The 18,180-nt window shown below is 38.1% G+C and overlaps 1 protein-coding gene across 1 annotated transcript in view; it reads left to right on the top strand.

Moving 5' to 3' along the window:
- LOC131043418 (peptide methionine sulfoxide reductase B5) overlaps window positions 1–16,726 on the top strand; it is a 56,338-nt gene extending 39,612 nt beyond the window's left edge. The window contains exons 2-3 of the mRNA XM_057976612.2: window positions 15,961–16,117; window positions 16,261–16,726. Coding sequence (XP_057832595.1) covers window positions 15,961–16,117; window positions 16,261–16,413 — 310 coding nt within the window. The 3' untranslated portion in view covers window positions 16,414–16,726. The remainder of the gene's footprint in view (window positions 1–15,960; window positions 16,118–16,260) is intronic.
- Window positions 16,727–18,180: the final 1,454 nt, after the last annotated feature.

Below are 18,180 nucleotides of genomic sequence, written 5' to 3'. Positions count from 1 at the left end.
AAAATTTGACCTATTTTGGTCACGAGAAAAAAATGATTTTTTTGTCCTCTACCTTGGATGTACATTTGTTTGTAGAAGACATTTTTTTTAAAAAGAATTAAATATTTATTGCGCATTTAAAACCTTAAAAAATAAAAATAAATAAATAAATTAAATAAGGCAGGGGGTTCGTAGATCCCTTGTAGTGCTTGCATCTATAGTACATTGATGTTAACGGGCCAAACAATGTTGTCAATTGACGGTTAAACCATGGCTGATAGGCCCTTAGGCTCTTGATTCCTAGCCCTAGTCATGTGGAAGCCTACCTCCAAACCCTCAGACGGTATCAAAAAAATCATTTAAACCCTTTTAAGTATTTTTGAATTTGTCACCCATGCATTGCCTAAGCATTGTCACTGTTGGCAGGCTGCCCCGTAGGCCACTGCCTAGCCACCCCTATAGGCTAAAGTGGGCAACATTTTTGTAGGAGGCATAATTTTCACCTTGGGTGTTGGATTTGCAACTTCTGATAGTCATTGGAAAGCTATTATTCAGCACTACGTTGTGGTATCAATAGTTTTTCCATATCCTATTGTTTTGGTAGAGAAACGCTAGTTGGAAATCAAATTTGTTTTTTAGACTTGGAGAGGTTGTATCTTGGCATATGGAGGATTTTGGACTTCTTATAGTAGTCACAAATCTTGTTCAAAGCACTATGTTGTGGATCATGTTTGGAGATATTTTTATGTGATTTGTTCATTGGTATTTCCATCTAACTTGTTTATTGGTTTCTCTTGATTATGGTACTTTTTGAGATAATGGCTAATTGAATATGAGGTGATTTGGTGTTTGAGCCATTGGAAACTTACATGTATTTTTTTTATTATCCTTTTCTGACATGGTTACTAGTGTATTATGGAATTTGTATGTCGCATTGTGAGATCTACGAGTTGTGCAGTGTTGTAGATTGTCTAACTTACAGGTGACAAATTATTTGAATGTGGATTTTATGTACCCGTAGATGTGTTGACGTGTATTTTGTACACTGCCTAACACAGAATAAAATACCCAAGGGTACCTTATCCTCTCTTGAATAAAGCCTCTGATTGCTGAAGATGTCGCAAAAAAGGATCAATCAGGATGACTCCAATGTTCTTTGATGTAGGGTCTCTACGTGTGGATAAGCACCAGTGGTCGTTGTGAATGCTGTTTCATCAAGGGGCCTTACGTTTCCGTACAGGAACAGGGTTTCCTAAAACTAACAAGTTCTCAAAAAAAGACCAAAAGGTAGGGTTTATGAGGGATAAATTCTAATCTAATCCCAAGAATGACCCAATGTAGGCTGGACTTGGTAAGATTCTACCAATTTCAATATTGCCAAGAAATAACAACTCAACTGAAATTGATGCGATCTTCTAAGGTAACAAATGATTTTTCAATTCATCAATGATCATAGACACTACCATGAAGGTACATATCCAAAGCTCAATGACGACTGAAGGTTTAGGTAATTCAAGTCTCTCCAGTTGACCACACAAGGCGTTCTTACAATCAGTAAGAAGCTAGTGGTTTGGAACGTGAATCTCACCAAAAATCAAGCCCAACACTTAGTCCTTCAAATTTAAATACTACTTCGACCAAGAATGATTCAAGAAAGTAAGCAACCATGAAAGTAGCCACAAGATTTGCAATAAAACACCATAACTTCAATATTTTATTGATCTCAAAGCCAAAATAGACAACAATTGCTCGAAATTCTCTCCTCAAAACTCAATCTTGTTACAAAATAACTTTCTTCTCTCCAAAAAGCTCTAATTCTATTCTGCTATTCTCTATCTATCTCTATATATCAAAATGAAAATGAGTGAGGGTATATATAGCATCCTCAATTACAATGAACGACCCAGATCAAAAGATCAACGGCTGAGATTTTGACACCTAAACCCTAATTAGGGTTTATTACAAAAAGTTCCCCTTTTATTGAACAATATTAAATGCATAGCCAAATATTTAATTGGCACAAAAATCTAGGAAACATAGACCAATGATAATTAAGGTGCCACATCATCTATAACAACCTCTCTTCTAGAACCTTGTTCCCTTTCCAATTCTCCTTCTTAGCATATGCAGTGAATCTAGACACAATTCCCTCGATCTCAGCAATAGGAATCTCTGGAAGATTCCTCATTCGTTTCTCCAAGTGGATGACCTGATCAAAAGCCTTGAGAAGAGCTGCATCCCATCCAGGCTCGAGTTCTTTGATTTTCTCAATCAGGAGCATAGTAGCGAACATTTGATCTCTTTGCTCATCTGTGATAACATTCTCATCTTTGCAAAAGATGACCTTGACCTTCTCCTCCAACTCTTGAAGATTCACATCTGTCTCATCTTCAATCCTTCTGCCAAGAATAGAACATAACACGTCAAACACCTTGTCCTGAATCGGATGAATGACCTCCTCAACTTGATTGCATTTTGTACTAATGTCTTCGAAAAGAACTTCCTTCATCTGAAGTAGAGTTGACCACTGGAGTAAATTATGAGCTCCTCCATCCATTATCTTTTCTTGTGCTAAGATCTTTCTTGGTGTTTGCCTAATTACTTGCAGAACAGGAATGATAACATCCCTAGTGTGGGCAAAGGCGGCCACTGTTATCATTAGGTTGTGAATGATCTCAAGAACCTGGATAGCTCGATGGGTAGTCTGCATCATTCTTGTTGCGAACTCAATGGCAACGGTATGGGATTTGTCAATCCAAGAGTTCATAAGTTGGACCAAGCTCTTAACTCTTTCTGCCTCGCCAACTGATTCAAGGGGAAGTGCCTACACAGGAGATACTGCTGGATCCTGACGTCCCAAAGGCTGATTGAGATGGCTAAAGTAGCCTCTCCAAGCACCGACCTCTCGCTCAAGCTTTCTATTCTTTTCCATTTCTTCTTTAAGCTTGTCTTTAAGTGCCTCAAATCAATCAGTTGCCTCATCCAGTGTCTGCTCGGCTGTGAGTGGACCAAGTTCAAATGTTTCTACATCATACTCTTCTGCAAGGATTTCACCTTCATATTTGTCCACTGCTGGTGTAGCTATCTGCAATTTCCTGGATCCTGTCTCATCTCTGATCATCTTGGACATTTTGGTAGCCTTCCTTCTCTCTGTCACTTCCTGAGAATTTCCAACAAGGCTTTCTAAATCAATTACATTATCTTCATCTTCGATCACAATCACCCTTGTTAGCCTCTCCTTTAACCAATCTGGAATGGCGGACCTTGTCTCTCTGACTTGTATTTCTTTAGGCACTGATCTCTCTTCTCGGAGAGGAGATGTCACTTCATCATCATTCTTGTCTTCATGTAGCTCATTGATTTGGGGAGATTGACTTGATGAACGTTGAGGTGCTTGTCTTTCTTCTTGTTTATCATTCTGGACCATTGATTCCATAGATTCCTCAACTTCAAGTACCCTCTTCTCTTGTCCTTGGCTTGTCCCTTTTTCATGTCGGGAAGATGTGCTAGATGAGTGACCTCGATGGGCCTCTTGCTTCTTCTTGGAGGGTTCCCTTTTCTCAGGTCTTTCTTTCCTCTTCGCACTTTTAGGATGAGGATTGCCTTCACTTACGCATCTAGGGTGAGGGTTGTCTTCATTTGTGCTCCTAGGATGAGGATTGCCTTCGCTTGTGCTTGCTCCTCCTCCCCCTGGCCTTTCCTCCAAAGTAAAAGTCACCGGTGTGTTCTATTCTCTCAACTTTTGATGTTGTATATCCACCCATCTGCGATTACATGACAAAACCGGAGCCATCAAAGTTCTCAAATCTGTAATCTCAGGCTCGTTCCAATCTATCTTCACTGTTTTGTCCTCTCGGTCATAAGATGATTGGAGATGTCTGCCACTGTCCTGGGCTTGATCGGCCACTCTGTAAACTTTGCATTTCCTGATGAGATCTAAAGGTAATCTGGAATGCATCTTTCTTTTCACCTCTAAATCACTTGAGAGATTCATCAAAAAGTCCTCTATCTGAAATTCGTGCTTGTACTTTCTACCAACTGTTTCTTCTATATATCCATAAGGATCAAAATTCTCTCTCAAGGCAAAGAATGAAAATGAATATAAGGCCAACTCCTTTTCTGCATCATCCATGGCTAGAGCATTAGGACATACCTCAACTGAATTCCCTAGTATGATAGGCACAGGAATTCCATTTCCATGCTTGTGTCTGAATGCCTTTGCATAAGCTGCCAACTGCCTAGTCACCTCCAGTAACACTATTCTGTCTGTCGGGTATCTTGGCAACATATATGGAGGCGAAGGACACCCATGAACTCTAATATATGTAAACTTCTGGAATTGGATAAACCAAGCACCATACCTCTTTACAAGCTCCTGTGCATCTTGAGATATCCGATTGTGAATCCCACCCTGCAATGTCCTGGTGATGTTCATCGTGAAGGTATCATTAACTAACTTGTAGTTAATTCCAAGTGGGTGATGCAAATGAACATAAGATTCACAAACTCTAACTTCCCCGGGTCCTCTTCCGATCACTCCTCTGTGAGGTAGTCTTGCATATTCAAAACTCCTGATCAAGGCATATATGATGTACGAGCTCATGTGGAATGACTTGGTAGCCTTCAGTCTTCTCAACTGCACGTCCAAGCAATGGCTAATAATTCTAGCCCAATGAATTGTTCCTTTTCCTTGAACTATCACTTGGATGAAGTAGAACATCCACTTCTCAAAATAGAAGGCCTGAGGAGTCCCTGTAACTCGATTGAGTAAGGTTATCAAATCTCTGTACTCCTCCTGGAAGTCGATCCTATGTGGTGTGTTTGGAATCTTGCTCAGGCGAGGACGACTTTTGAGTAACCAATTCTTATTGATGATGCTTAAGCAGGTGTCTGGATCATCTTCGTACATGGATCTAGCTCCTTCCAAGCTTTTGTAAATCATATCTTTATGTTCTGGTAGATGGAGAGCTTCACTGATAGCCTCTTCTGAAAGGTAAGCCAAAGTGTTTCCTTCCTTGGACACGATTGATCTTGATTGTGGGTCATAATGGCGGGCACACTCGATCATCAGCTCATGACACTGGACTGCTGGAGGGAAGCCGGCCGCCTTGATAATGCCACTTTCAATTATTCTTCTTGCGACAGGTGATGGCTTTCCAATATAAGGGACCTCTCGAAACTTCTTCACATTGAAGTTTCCCAAGTTGGTATCTCCAATGTTGCTCCACTTCGACACGATCTTGGTCTCCAATTCTTCATTCCTTTGATCTTCCTTCATGAGAGCTGGACGACTGGTGGATGCTTCTGCCTTTGGGGTCGCCATCTTGACACCTACACAACATTTCATAATGAGCAATATACCTTGCAATTTAAACATATAGAGTAGATTCAAGTTTTAAATTTAGGAAACTTCATGATAAATCTTTGAATTATCATTTCCTAAATATAACTACGCAATTGGAAATTCAAAATTCAAAATTTCAATATTGAACAAGGGAGATCTCGCCATACCTCTTCTTGAGAACTAACTCTAAAAAACGATGCAAAATAAGGAAATTCACTAGGCAAAATGTGGATCGAAGCCCTCCCTTCAACAAAATGGTCTTCTTCTAGACTTCGCAAGCATTAACTTTACCACCTCTAGCCTTCAACGCCTTGAGGAAAATTCGCTCCACCTCTAGCCTCCAACAAAGTTCGCACTCCTTCTTAGACCAGATTTCGCACCTCTTCTTGAATCAAACTTCACACTTGAATAGATGATTAAATGATGTATTAAAATGCTTCAAAACACCACAATTATATAGGCGCTCATGATTGCAATTGCCCATAGGCCGACTTGGAAAATAGGCCAGAAATAAATAAAAATTAAATAAAAGAAGAGGCCGACTTTGCAAAAAAACATTAAAATAATTTCCCCAAGCGCTCTATTTTTGAATTTAATTTAATAATAATGAATTTAAATGCCTTTATAATTAAAAATTTTGATTTTTTAAAGGCTTAAATTAATTATTAAATATTAACGCACCTTTATTAAATGCCAACTTAATTAGAATATTCCAAGGTTTTAGCGAATTTGGCATTTAATACAAGTTTTTCAAGGTACGTGCTCAAGCATGGGAAAATAGTAGACATGACTAACATCGCTCTGGTCCCTTGGAAAGGGACAGGAGCGCCCATACGTTTTAGACCTCGCATTTCTAGTTTTTTTACGTTCAAAATCCCATCCTTGACGTTCAAAATGGCACTCTTGCTTGGAATTTTGAGTTTTATTCATGCGACCTTTGGAAGGAGCTTGCTTTAAAACATTTTCGCCCTGGTCCCTTGGTGAGGGACAGGAGCGATCCCACCTCTTGTCCTTGGACTTCATTTTCCAAATTACCAATTCATGATGTGAGGTAGGCAAGGATCATTATTGCTCGTTCTATGCACGTTTAACTCGTTTCTCCAAGGCAAATAAGCTCATCCAAGGATTTTCGCCCTAGTCCTCCAGTGGAGGACAGGAGCGATTTTTGTTCTTGAGCCTAGGATCGTTGATTCTTGGGGTCAATTCTTTGTTCACCATCCTCTTAAAGACATTTTTTACTTTGCACAACCTTGCCTTGGCGTGGTCTTGGAAGGAAATGATTGATTTTAGGAAAAAATTGCCCTGGTCCTCCAGTGAAGGACAGGAGCGATTTTTAGCTTATTGCACATATTCATGATCGCATCAACTTCCAACGACCTTCGAGGCATAAAACATCATTCCTTGTTCCTTGGAAATGAAAGTAGCATTCCAAAATGTTAGGCTTTTAGGTAAATTTGAAGATTTCACTCTGATCCCTTGGTGAGGGACAGGAGCGCCTTGGCCATTTTGGGCTCACTTGTGTTTTGCTAACTTTCAAAATTATCTTCAACGGATTGATTACGCCTTCTTTCATTCATCTCAAATGTAAAACTTGCTTTTCCTTTGCCAGAAACTTGTCTTGAGGGAAAATCGCTCTGGTCCCTTGGAGAGGGACAGGAGCTTCCTTTGAGAATCGCTCTGGTCCCTTGGAGAGGGACAGGAGCGCCTATTGCAACTTGGGTTGATTTTCTCCTTCATAGGCCACTCAAGTTATATTCAACGAATAAAACATACTTCTCTTGACCTCCTCAAATCGCGAAATCACTTAAATCTTGCAAGGATAATGCAAATTTGGAGTTCAAGCTCCGGTCCTTGAGTGAGGGACAGGAGCGCCTTTTGTCCTCAAGGCCAAATCATTACAATTTTCATCTCAAACTTCCTTTGCTGGGGAAGATACCATCCTTTGCAAGCTATGAACAAGAGCCCAAATCCAAAAAAGGGTCCAAAAGGGTGTGTTTGAAGAAAATCGCTCTGGTCCCTTGGTGAGGGACAGGAGCGCCTTTATCTTTTTAGGCCAAAAGTGCAACCTTTCATTGCTAACGACTAAGTCTGGATACTCCATTATGCTCATTTCATCCTTCATTGCGTCCTTGATGCTTCAGTTCGATCAACCAAGGCCAAAAATGATCTAAGTAAACCATTTCGCCTTGGTCCTTCAGTGAAGGACAGGAGCGAATTCACCTTAAGCCTTAAAAAACTTGTCATTTTCGAGTCTTCAAAATCTTCAAAATCTTCAATTTCCATCCAATTATATCCCCTGGCGACCCTGCACAAAACAATTAAAACAAGTCAGTAACCAAGATGCTCCAAATATCATTTTCGCCTTGGTCCCTGGGAGAGGGACAGGAGCGATTCTACCTCTATAAGCCAAAATATCCAAAATTTAGGTCCTCAGTCACTTCACAAGGCATAATTAGGTCATCTCCAAGGCCAGGAATCGGTTACCAAGCCTTCAAAAATTTGGTCAAAATTGCACAATTCCACTCTCAAAAATGTTAACACTTAGACATAGCTTGAATTTTGCCCCCAAAAACCTTGACTAGACCTATCCTGAGACGTACCTGACCTTCCTGACAGGCTCATCTTATTTCAAAATTTGCAACCCTCGGGAGAATGCTTAATAACCTTCAAAACTTGACTGGACTTGGCTTGAAAATACCCAATAGAAACCCCTAAGGCTTAACCCTAGTCCAGACAACTCACTCACTTAATCAAAACCCTAGAAGCAGAGAGAAGAACAGGCAAAACAAAAGCAAAAAAAAAAAGAGGGGGTCCCCATTTTAATGGGGCGATGTGTGAAATGGTCACAACAAGATGTTTCACCATGGATGCAGATTTTGATTTGGTAACATGTTTGATTGGTTTTATTGTCAGTATGAGGTAGACAAATGGTGTTGCCTAATATAGTTGTTTTGTGGCACAGGTATACTTGTTGACCATGTGATGATGTAGTCATGTGTGACTCATTGGGAGTTTGGCAGTGATCATGGTGTCATGGATGTTCCGTGTTGTCTTTGGAACTTTGGCATGGCATGATTGTTTATGCAGGTGCATTGTTGGTGGTGTTGGATTATTCTTGATTATTTTATGATTGTGTATCTTCTTGGTTTGAGGATCTTGATTTTACATTGGCCTTTGGGAGCTCCTATTATTGTTGTTGATTTCTTTGAGTGTGTGAGGGTTGTTGATGATCTTCATCTAGAAGATGGTTATCATGATGTCATGGATAACCTGGTTACATAGTTTAGTGGGGGTTTTTGACAATGATAGTTTGGCAGTGTTATATATTCTTGGTTTGGAGATCGTGGTTGTACTCTACCCTTTGAGAGCTCTTGGTGTTGAGTTCTTTGGTTGTGTTGGAGCCATGGATGATCTTCAATTAGGAGATGTTTTGACAATGATAGTTTGGTGGTGATATATTCTTGGTTTGGAGATTGTGGTTGTACTCGACCCTTTGAGAGCTCTTGGTATTCCGTTCTTTGATTGTGTTGGGTCCATGAATATTCTTTAGTTAGAAGATGTTTATCATGATGCCTTGTGTAGTGCGCTATCACAGTTTAGTGGGAGCTTTTGGCATTGATGTGGATTCATCATTTGATGATGGGTGATCTTTTGCAGTGGTTGTTGGTGTCATGGAGGGGCACGCTATTACAATTCAGTGGAAGCTTTTGGCAATGATGTGGACTCATCATTTGATGATGGATGATATTTTGCAATGGTTGTTGGTGTCATGGAGGGGCTCTTGGATCCTATTTCTTATATGCAGTAAGAGTTCATTGACATCTTGATTTCTATTGATAAGAGATGGTTATCTTCATGTGTTTGGAAATGTTGACATCTTGATACGATGGAGGACTCTTGGAGTCGTTGGTTGAGGTGTTGATTATGTTTTGTTAGTTTGACAAGTGATCCTTGCTTTTTGGATGGTTGTTATTGCGCCATGATGTACTCTTGATTGCATATTAGGGTGTGGCATGATAAAGGTGCTCAGGAGCAAATATGTTCATTTGGAACTTGTGATCTTCTTTTGAGGAGATGTGAGATCATGATGTGTTCTTGATTTTGTGATTGGATCCTTGATAGTGGTCTTGTTGGTTCTCTTGGTATTGAGTACATTGGTCATATGCAGAGAGCCTCATGATAGTGTTGTGTTGCATTGAGCTTAGCATGGATTGATCGGTTGTCGATGCTTATGGATACTCGGAGAGTTGGGTGAAGCTAAAGTTAGCTAAAGTTCTCTTATGTTTAGTGACATTTGTTGAGAGGGTTACTCTTTGTTGAGGTTTAAACAGGAAGATCAAGGAGCCTGCATCTGGATATGGACATGAGTTCATGATGGACATATAGAGGAGATTGTTCTTGGAGAGAGTCATGACAACTTGGTTATTTTGGAGGAGCATTCTCATTCCCCACTCTTGGTCTACATGGTGGATAATCATTTGAAAGGTATTGCTCACCTTGTTTTCAAATGCATTTTGTTTCATGCTGTGTTTTCCCGTGGGAATGAGTCTTGAGCTATGATGTTGATTATGGAAGGCTTATTTGAGGTTTTTCTTAGCATGAATAGTTTGTTCTTTTGTCTTCTCATGGGAATGAGTGTAGAGCTTATTTGAGGAGTGTAGAGGATGTTTTGGGCTTATTCCCTTGGTTTGGGAATGGATTTTTTTGTTTGATCTTCCTTTGGTTTTAGAGGCTTACGTGTTAGTTATGGTTAGATGTGGATAATGCTTTACTAATTGGGGTTTAATGAAGGAGATATACTTGCTCGAGCATTGAGAGGTGTTTGTAAAACATGCTACATGTTTTGCTTTGTAGGATCTCTCTTCAGTCTTGTTTTTCCTAGATGTTTGTAGTCACATGACATTGGATTTGAGATTTGTGTGGAGTTATGGTGATCACTATGTTTGGGGTCATGTGTTGCTATTGCACTTCATTGTTCTTTGGTGACAACATGGAGGCTTCTTTATCTCTTTCTTTTGTTGAGTGTGGAGAACTTGGGAGAGTTATGGAGACTACTGATGAGAGTTATATTTCAATAGATTAGATTGCAGGTTTTGCATATGTTTATAAATGCTCCTTGGTACTACATGATATTGGCTACGTCTACGTGATGCTATTGGTGGATCTTTTGATGCTTTGATCATTTTCAGATTTGACATTACCCATGTAGTGGGAGGTTGGATGTGTATGTGTATGAATAGGCTATACACATGGAGCTTGTGATTGTATTTTATGGATTGGATATATTGATGGTATGAGATTTTCATGGTATGATATGTATACCTTGGTTTTGAGGTATGGTTAGTTAGATGTGTTAGGAGCTAGTTGTGGTTGCTATTTCAGCTATGGTGGTCATTTCTTGATAGCTATTGGTGCATATTTGTTACCATTGGATTTAGTGTTTGTATTTTGAATATTAGTTTTGAGACAATAATTATGGTTTTATGTGACAATTAATGTGACATCTCTTTGGATGAGATCTTATCTTTTGCACATTGGCATGATGGAGGATGAGAGGATTCATGTTTGAGATGGTGGTCACCTTGATTATTGTTGCATGTGTCTTGATGGAGCACATGGAGTACTTTGATTCCTTGATGATACATGTTGGTTATAGGGATTGTTTCATTGATATTTGATTTTATTTTCTACTCTTCATGCAATGAATACAAGAAGTGGGAGAATGTTAGGAAAAGATGTGTTGTACACCTTGCATAATGCTAATACTGTAATTTAATATTATTTGTGGTGCATTTACGGATAAGGATATGTGCATCACATGTGTTAGACGTTCTTGGGCCACTTTATGTGTTGTAACATTGGGATAAATATGTAATGTGGGTTTGCACATTGGGAAAATATTTTATATTGGAAAAACTTAGTACCAAAAAGGAAATAAGGGAGAAAATGGTTTTGTAAGCTCAAGGTGTTAGTCACATGTTTTATGAAATACCATTTGATGGTTTTGTGCAAAGTTCTTTCTGTAAAAGCAAGCACATGAGTAGTTGTTAAGGTTGGCTAGTTTGGGGTTGGCTTGTGTGAGCATCTTCTTTAGGTTGCACATGTGAGGGTTTGAAGCATGGATTGGGATGTTTGGTTACATGATTCTCATTTGTTTGTTCACATGGAGTCTTTAGAGGTATTCATTGAGACTTTGTAGATGAATTAAAATTTTTATTTCTGAATAATATGAGTGATGAATGTTTTTGGAGGCTGGTTTTTCCTTCTATGAGGGTTTTCCAAGGTATATTTTGTGTCATGATTGATAGTGTTTTTTTATTATTTTGCATGTGGATTCTGAATTCTTCCATGAATTTTTCTCTTTGGATTATGCATAAATAGTCATATATGGCTGCAAATTTCTTTTCATCAAGTACATAATACATATCATATAGGTGAACAAGAAGAATATTGTAACCTTAAGCTGTACCATAAAGTTGTGGTTTAATTAAATTTTTCATCACATCCATTTTCACGTTGGCCATTTTTACAATTTGATGAAACAATGTTTTGTTGGTGTAATGTTTGCTTCTTCGTGTTAGTTTATATATAACTGCTAACTGCTGCTTGACTGTGATGTGCTATGGGTAAGGTAGATGAGACTTTTGTGATGGTCCAATAGTCGTGGAATTACACATGACAACCATACTCACTTTACACTACTTTCCCTTCTAGCAGACTTCTGAAGGTTGATTTTCAGATTATAACACAATAGCCACCATGATAGCAAGCATTCTATAGAATCTCATGCTGTCAAAAGATTCCAAACAAGGTAATTCACACTTAATGATGGTTGCGAAAGTGTAAGAATGAATATTCTTCTGAATCTTTTACTGTTCAAGATTTATTTGATAGTTTGAATTTGTAATGCAATGACACATAAAAAATGTTAAATGGCCATCATTTAGGGTTTTAGGTGCAGATTTTGTGGTGAAAATGCCAAACAAAATGCATCCAAACTTGTGCCAGCTGCTGGAGTCACTGTGGAAACTCCATAGAAATGCCCTGAACAACCTGGAATTGCCTCTAGGAACCTTAATATAAGTGGTCACAATGTTCACATAGCCCCTAGAAACCATGTGAGTCTTTGGGCTATGATTGCACTAGGTTTTTATGGGTTACGAAAGCTAGACGCTATCCGTCATCTGGAAATGTTGTCCATGTAATTCATAATGTTCACTCTTCCATTATTTCCTTAAGCTAGGACATAACACAAAACTCTTCTTTCCTTTATAGTTGGCAGAGTTAAATTGCCATTATTGAGGGTTTTAGGTGCAGATTTTGTGGTGAAAAGGCCAAACAAAATGCATCCAAATTTGTGCCAGCTGTTGGAGTCACTGTGGAAAGTCTGTAGAAAATCCCTGAACAACCTGGAATTGCCCCTAGGAACCTTAATATAAGTGGTCTTAATGTTCACATAGCCCCTAGGAACCATGTAAGTCTTTGGGCTATGATTGAACAGTGTTTTATGGGTTACAAAACCTAGACACTATCGCTCATTCGGAAATGCTGTCCAAGTAATTCATAATGTTCACTCTTCCATTATTTCCTTGCTAGGACATAACACATGAAATTCTTCTTTCCTTTATAGTTGGCAGAGTTCACATACCCACTCATGGCCTCAAAATTAACTTTGCTGCATACACAAATTTTCCTTTTTAAATGACAAGGAGCCACACAAGTTTGAAGACAGTACTATGCATGCTTTCTTCTTCTCTTCTATGACCATTTTGCACCTACATGTACTTCCAGAGACATCAACAGCCATTGATAATATCTGTGGAACTGTAATTTGCAAGCACTAGAATCAAGGAAATAGTTAGTGTGGTAAATATTGTGCCTGTATACAGCAACACTGAGAAAGTGTTAGTTCTGTTTTGCATTAAGCTCACTACACATCTTCTTATGGACAGCAAGTCATCAAATTAGTTCTCTAGAGTGTTAAATACCCTCAAGAGGTGATGCCAAATGTGAGGATGAAAATACTTCAAGAGTGGTGGCTGCAAATGATAACCCTCATACACTTAAGTGAATCTATGACTTCCGCAAAGGTCATCATAAATAACATCAGAGAAATCTTTCTGCGGTTTTCAAGAATGTCTTTAAGGCTATGAGTTATAGGAGAAATTGCGGATTGAGTTATAAACGGAACTGCCACTTACTCTAAATGCAATTGCTATTTGAGTGAAATCAAGTTGTTAAAGGTGTATAAACAAAGAGCAAGCAGTAGATTGATATGGCAAACAATGCTTGGTTAGGATTAGAGAGTGTATCCATGGAAAAGGATATTCCAAAAAATGATCAGATTGCATAGGAGGAGCTAGTGACAAACCAGGTGAAATCTTCTCAAGCTCTTCATCTCTTCCTAGATGGCTCTTAGGTATGCACCACTGGTCTTGTTTTGCATCATGGAAATTTTTTCATAAACCATGACAGGATTAACCATACACTTATATACCCCAGGCCTCCAAATATTTACTCCATTTCTGACTTGCAAGTTTCAAACAGTTATATGCTGGAAGATAAGTTTCTCTGCTTTCTTCCCATCTACTATTTTAGGGAATTGCTAGCGCTTTACAATGTTAAATATCCCCAGGGTTACCTTTTACAATGCCCAGGGAATTAGTGGTCTTGAACAGTTAAAATCCATCTGCCTCTGCCAATAATAAAGGAAAGCAAAACCATGTTCAGGAACAAAGCTTTTAGGGAATGGATAAACCCTTGCCAGCAAAATTGTAGGCCTCCTATGGCTTATTCTGATTCCATTCCTAACCCCAGTAAGTCCTTGTTGACTAAGATTACCAAAATTTATATGCCTGGTAAAAGATGGTGGAAATCTGGATAGAAGACTTAATGTCTTAAGCAACAATTTGGGGGAGTATGGGATTCTTCTGTCTTGAGTGAATGCAGTGAAAGGTTTCACTCAACACTTTGGGGGAGTATGGGATTCTTCTGTCTTGAGTGAATGCAGTGAAAGGTTTCACTCAACACTCGACAAACTGAATGGAGTAGCCTCTTGAAAAGTAACCCGGTTTATTCAGCACAGTGTTCAAACACTTAAAAGCTTCTCCCTGCTAACCCAATTAAAATCTGTTTGGAGAAGCAATAGAAGAAAATGTTGACAGCAGCAGGGGTAATAAGAGGAAATCACATTCTGCAAGTAGCTCAAACAACAACCCAGGCACATGCAACGGATTGCAAGTCCAAGTTTATCATTCAGAGGCTTGTTATTACCCCTTTAACACCTGGGTCAATCCCCAGCCTATGCAGGAAGGAACTGCAAGAGCCTTCCATTAATCCAATCAAAGCGAAGAGCCAAAATGTACAAATAAAAAATGGCTGGACTGTTCATTACGTGTATTCTATTTGGTACAGTTTTTGCAATACACCAAGAACTTCTTTCCCTATGGCACACTAATTTACAGATATTTAGTGTTTGTAAGACTTCAATTTATGTAAAGTTCTTGCTATTATCAAGAGGAAGACGCCGCCTGCAAGCAGCTCAATCACAACCAGGCACATTCAGCAGGTTGGCGATTCCCGTTTATCATCCAGAGGTTCATTATCTTTCCCCATATCCTCGACCAATTGCATTCGCAGGAAGGAATTACAGGAGCTTCTCAGCAATCCAATCAAAGTGAAGACCCAAAATGAAGAAATGAAAATCAGATGGCTCATTGTTCTTCCAAAAAATTCTATCTGGTACATTTTGTGTAATTCACTGGGAAGTACTTGTTGTATGTCTTTACTATTCATATATTTAGTGTTTGCATGACTTTGCTTCATATATAATCTTGGTTGCATTTTGAAATACTAATGCATATGTGAAGTGTTTTTACAATCATATATGTTCTTGGTAGCATCTTGAAATACTAATGCATATGTAAAGTGCTTCACAACGGTTATTTGTTCTGGTATTTGGTTTGCAGATATTTGATCTGTTTTTGAACTTTTACTAGTTATGATAAGTTCCAGCTGAAAAATTAGTAATTTCTGGTGCTAGATTGTTTTCTAGTTCCAACTTTATGACAATTCCCTTGATGCATTAAATAATCAGTGAGAGAAAATTGGAATTCCAGTGCAGGTCTCCCAGGAAACTAATATCTAATAAATTATTACAATACTCAAATCTACAAATTATTCTGGAGGAAGACATTAAAAACTTACCTTGCAAATTAAAGCACATTATACACTGAATTCAAATTGTCTTTAGGTGATAAGCCTAATGTAAGTCCTAATCACATTATTCGGGCAGCACCACACAATTAAGACCAGGTATAGTGTCGGTAATCTCCAAGATATACTTCACTCCTTTGCACGTTGTATGTTTGGCATGCAATTAAAGATTCATTGAAGACAAAAATAAAAAGTTAAATATTGTGATTTGCAATAGAGGCACATATTGATGCAAGACAAATTGGAGAACATAGGACTGTGATTTTGTGGACTGAAGATGGTTTTTCGTGTTCTTATTGGAGATGATCACGGGATTTTTAATTGCATAAAGGTTTTTATATTTTTTTTCAAAGCATGTGTATTACCAAAAATGGAATTGAAGAAAGAAATTGAATCTATTTTTCTTGGGATGTATACCCTAGGTTCCCAAACACTGGAGAATACAACAAATTTTATGGAGAGGGAACATACACATGTGGTGGTTGTGGCACACCATTATACAAATCCTCAACTAAATTTGATTCAGGGTGTGGCTGGCCAGCTTTCTTTGAAGGTCTTCCTGGAGCCATCAAACGCACTGTATGTATTACCTCTGCCCATGATCATTCTATAGATTTATGTTGTCTTCAAATGCTAACTCATGATTTAAAATATACATATTACTAAGTTCATTCATTTCATTCCATTTATTACGCTTACTTCGAATTTTGAAACTTTAACAGTCTGATCCAGATGGGCGTCGTGTTGAAATAACATGTGCTGCTTGTGGTGGCCACCTGGGTCATGTGTTCAAAGGAGAGGGTTTTCCAACGCCAACAGATGAAAGGCATTGTGTCAACAGTATTTCAATTAAGTTTACTCCTGCAAATGAGTAAATCTCTCTAGTTTGTTGCCAGACTACTATTAGAAGCATGTATACTTGATATAATTATATAATACCCGTGTAATAAGTTATGAGGTACACATTAGCCAGGTTATAGTCTATATTTGTCGGCCATCAAATTTCTTGACAATGGCTTGCTCCTCAGACCACTTACACATATACTGGTTGTCAAGTTGGTGTTAAATCGGATTGAGTCAGTATCTATTATTTGACTGCCTATGCTTTATTGCTTTTCATCTACAATCATACTATAGCAGTGGGTACTTCTTGGTTTGATTACAAATAATAATTTAAATGTTGTACGACATTGTAGTTTAATGGTTTAATCGAATATCCTTAAATCCTACATAAAATTCAATAGCTTGCAAACATTAAGATTATGCATGTGAAAAATTGAGGCAATCATCTTGGGAGGTTCTAGTATATTTCATGTATTAAATGATTTTTATGGATATGCTTTGGACTCGATTGTTTCCAATTATGTGTTAGTGGCTCTAAGGAGATACCTGGGGGAAGGGTAGGGGACAGTGAGGAAAAGAAGGTAGTGGGGTGGTAGGGGACAGGGGTCATAGCACTGATATTTGTTGATCAGAAGCAGGGAGGTTACAAGCAATTCTAGAGATCTGTGATAACAAGAAAATTAACAACTGAAGAATGGAATTTATCGAGGAACATGTTGAGGAGTTTGTACTTTTTTTCATATTCGGATGCATTTTGGTTACCATTTTCATTTCGAGTAAGTTTAAGCAATAAAGTTGCTGAGAACATTATATTGTGGAAATAACGAAAAGAAATTCCATCTACATTGCAAGTCAGTTGTTGCAACATCTACTTCTTGTGGCTACCTTATTTTTGGATATTAAGAACTTATATGCTTGTTAACTATGTAATTTAATGTTGATGTGCTCATATTCATTAATTCTTTGATTTTGTGCCCGTTCGGTTAATTTTTCATATTGTTTTATTTTTCCAATCTTATCGTTTGCCGTTTAGTATATTGCTTCAGTGGCCAGGGATTGAAGAAATCGCGAACCCTTTTACTCTAATCTCTGAATGTTCCAATTTCAGTTACTATGACATTGTTCCAATTTCACTCATATTGAAAGCACATCTATTCCATAATGCTCTCAGATACATTTGTCACTGTGATACCATGTTTGTGAGAGAGATTCATATATGATATATGTGAAAATACAGCTGTGTTAAGTTTATTTATTCTATTTTTTCAATCTCCTCAGAAACCCTTTGCAAAAATATTCATTCAATAATATGGGTTTTGGATTGCTTCATTGTTCCTTAATTGGATATCCCTTGGAGAGTTGGCCATAAAGATTAAAATGTATCTACATAAATGAAACATTATTTAATGTTGTTGTCTGCTGTTATATAAAAGCAGAGATGCCCATATCCATATTGAATTTTAATTTTTCATTTGTCTAACCAATCATTGTTTAGGATTAAAATTTTTGGATGTTTATATTTAATTTTTATTTCAATGATTTAAGAATATCATTTTTTCTGTTTTTCTATTGGTTTGTGTAAGTTGAAAATTTATTTTTACGCCGAAGGCGTCTCTTATTTAAGAGGGACGAGCTGATTTTTAAAATCAAGGGTTGGACGTTTACGAAAACCTATGCAAGACCATTGAAACCGTTTCGTTCCCGTTGGTGGTGAGGACAACATAAAAATCTGCTTTGGCATGGTTTTTAAATAGTTTTCTTACAAACTTTATCCAATTATGGACAACATGGCACAATAT

This window comes from Cryptomeria japonica, chromosome 5 (genome assembly GCF_030272615.1).
Source record: "Cryptomeria japonica chromosome 5, Sugi_1.0, whole genome shotgun sequence".
NCBI classification, from domain to species: Eukaryota; Viridiplantae; Streptophyta; class Pinopsida; order Cupressales; family Cupressaceae; genus Cryptomeria; species Cryptomeria japonica.
The sequence above is the reverse complement of the archived record's forward strand: the minus strand, read 5'-3'. Positions and strand labels throughout refer to the sequence as shown.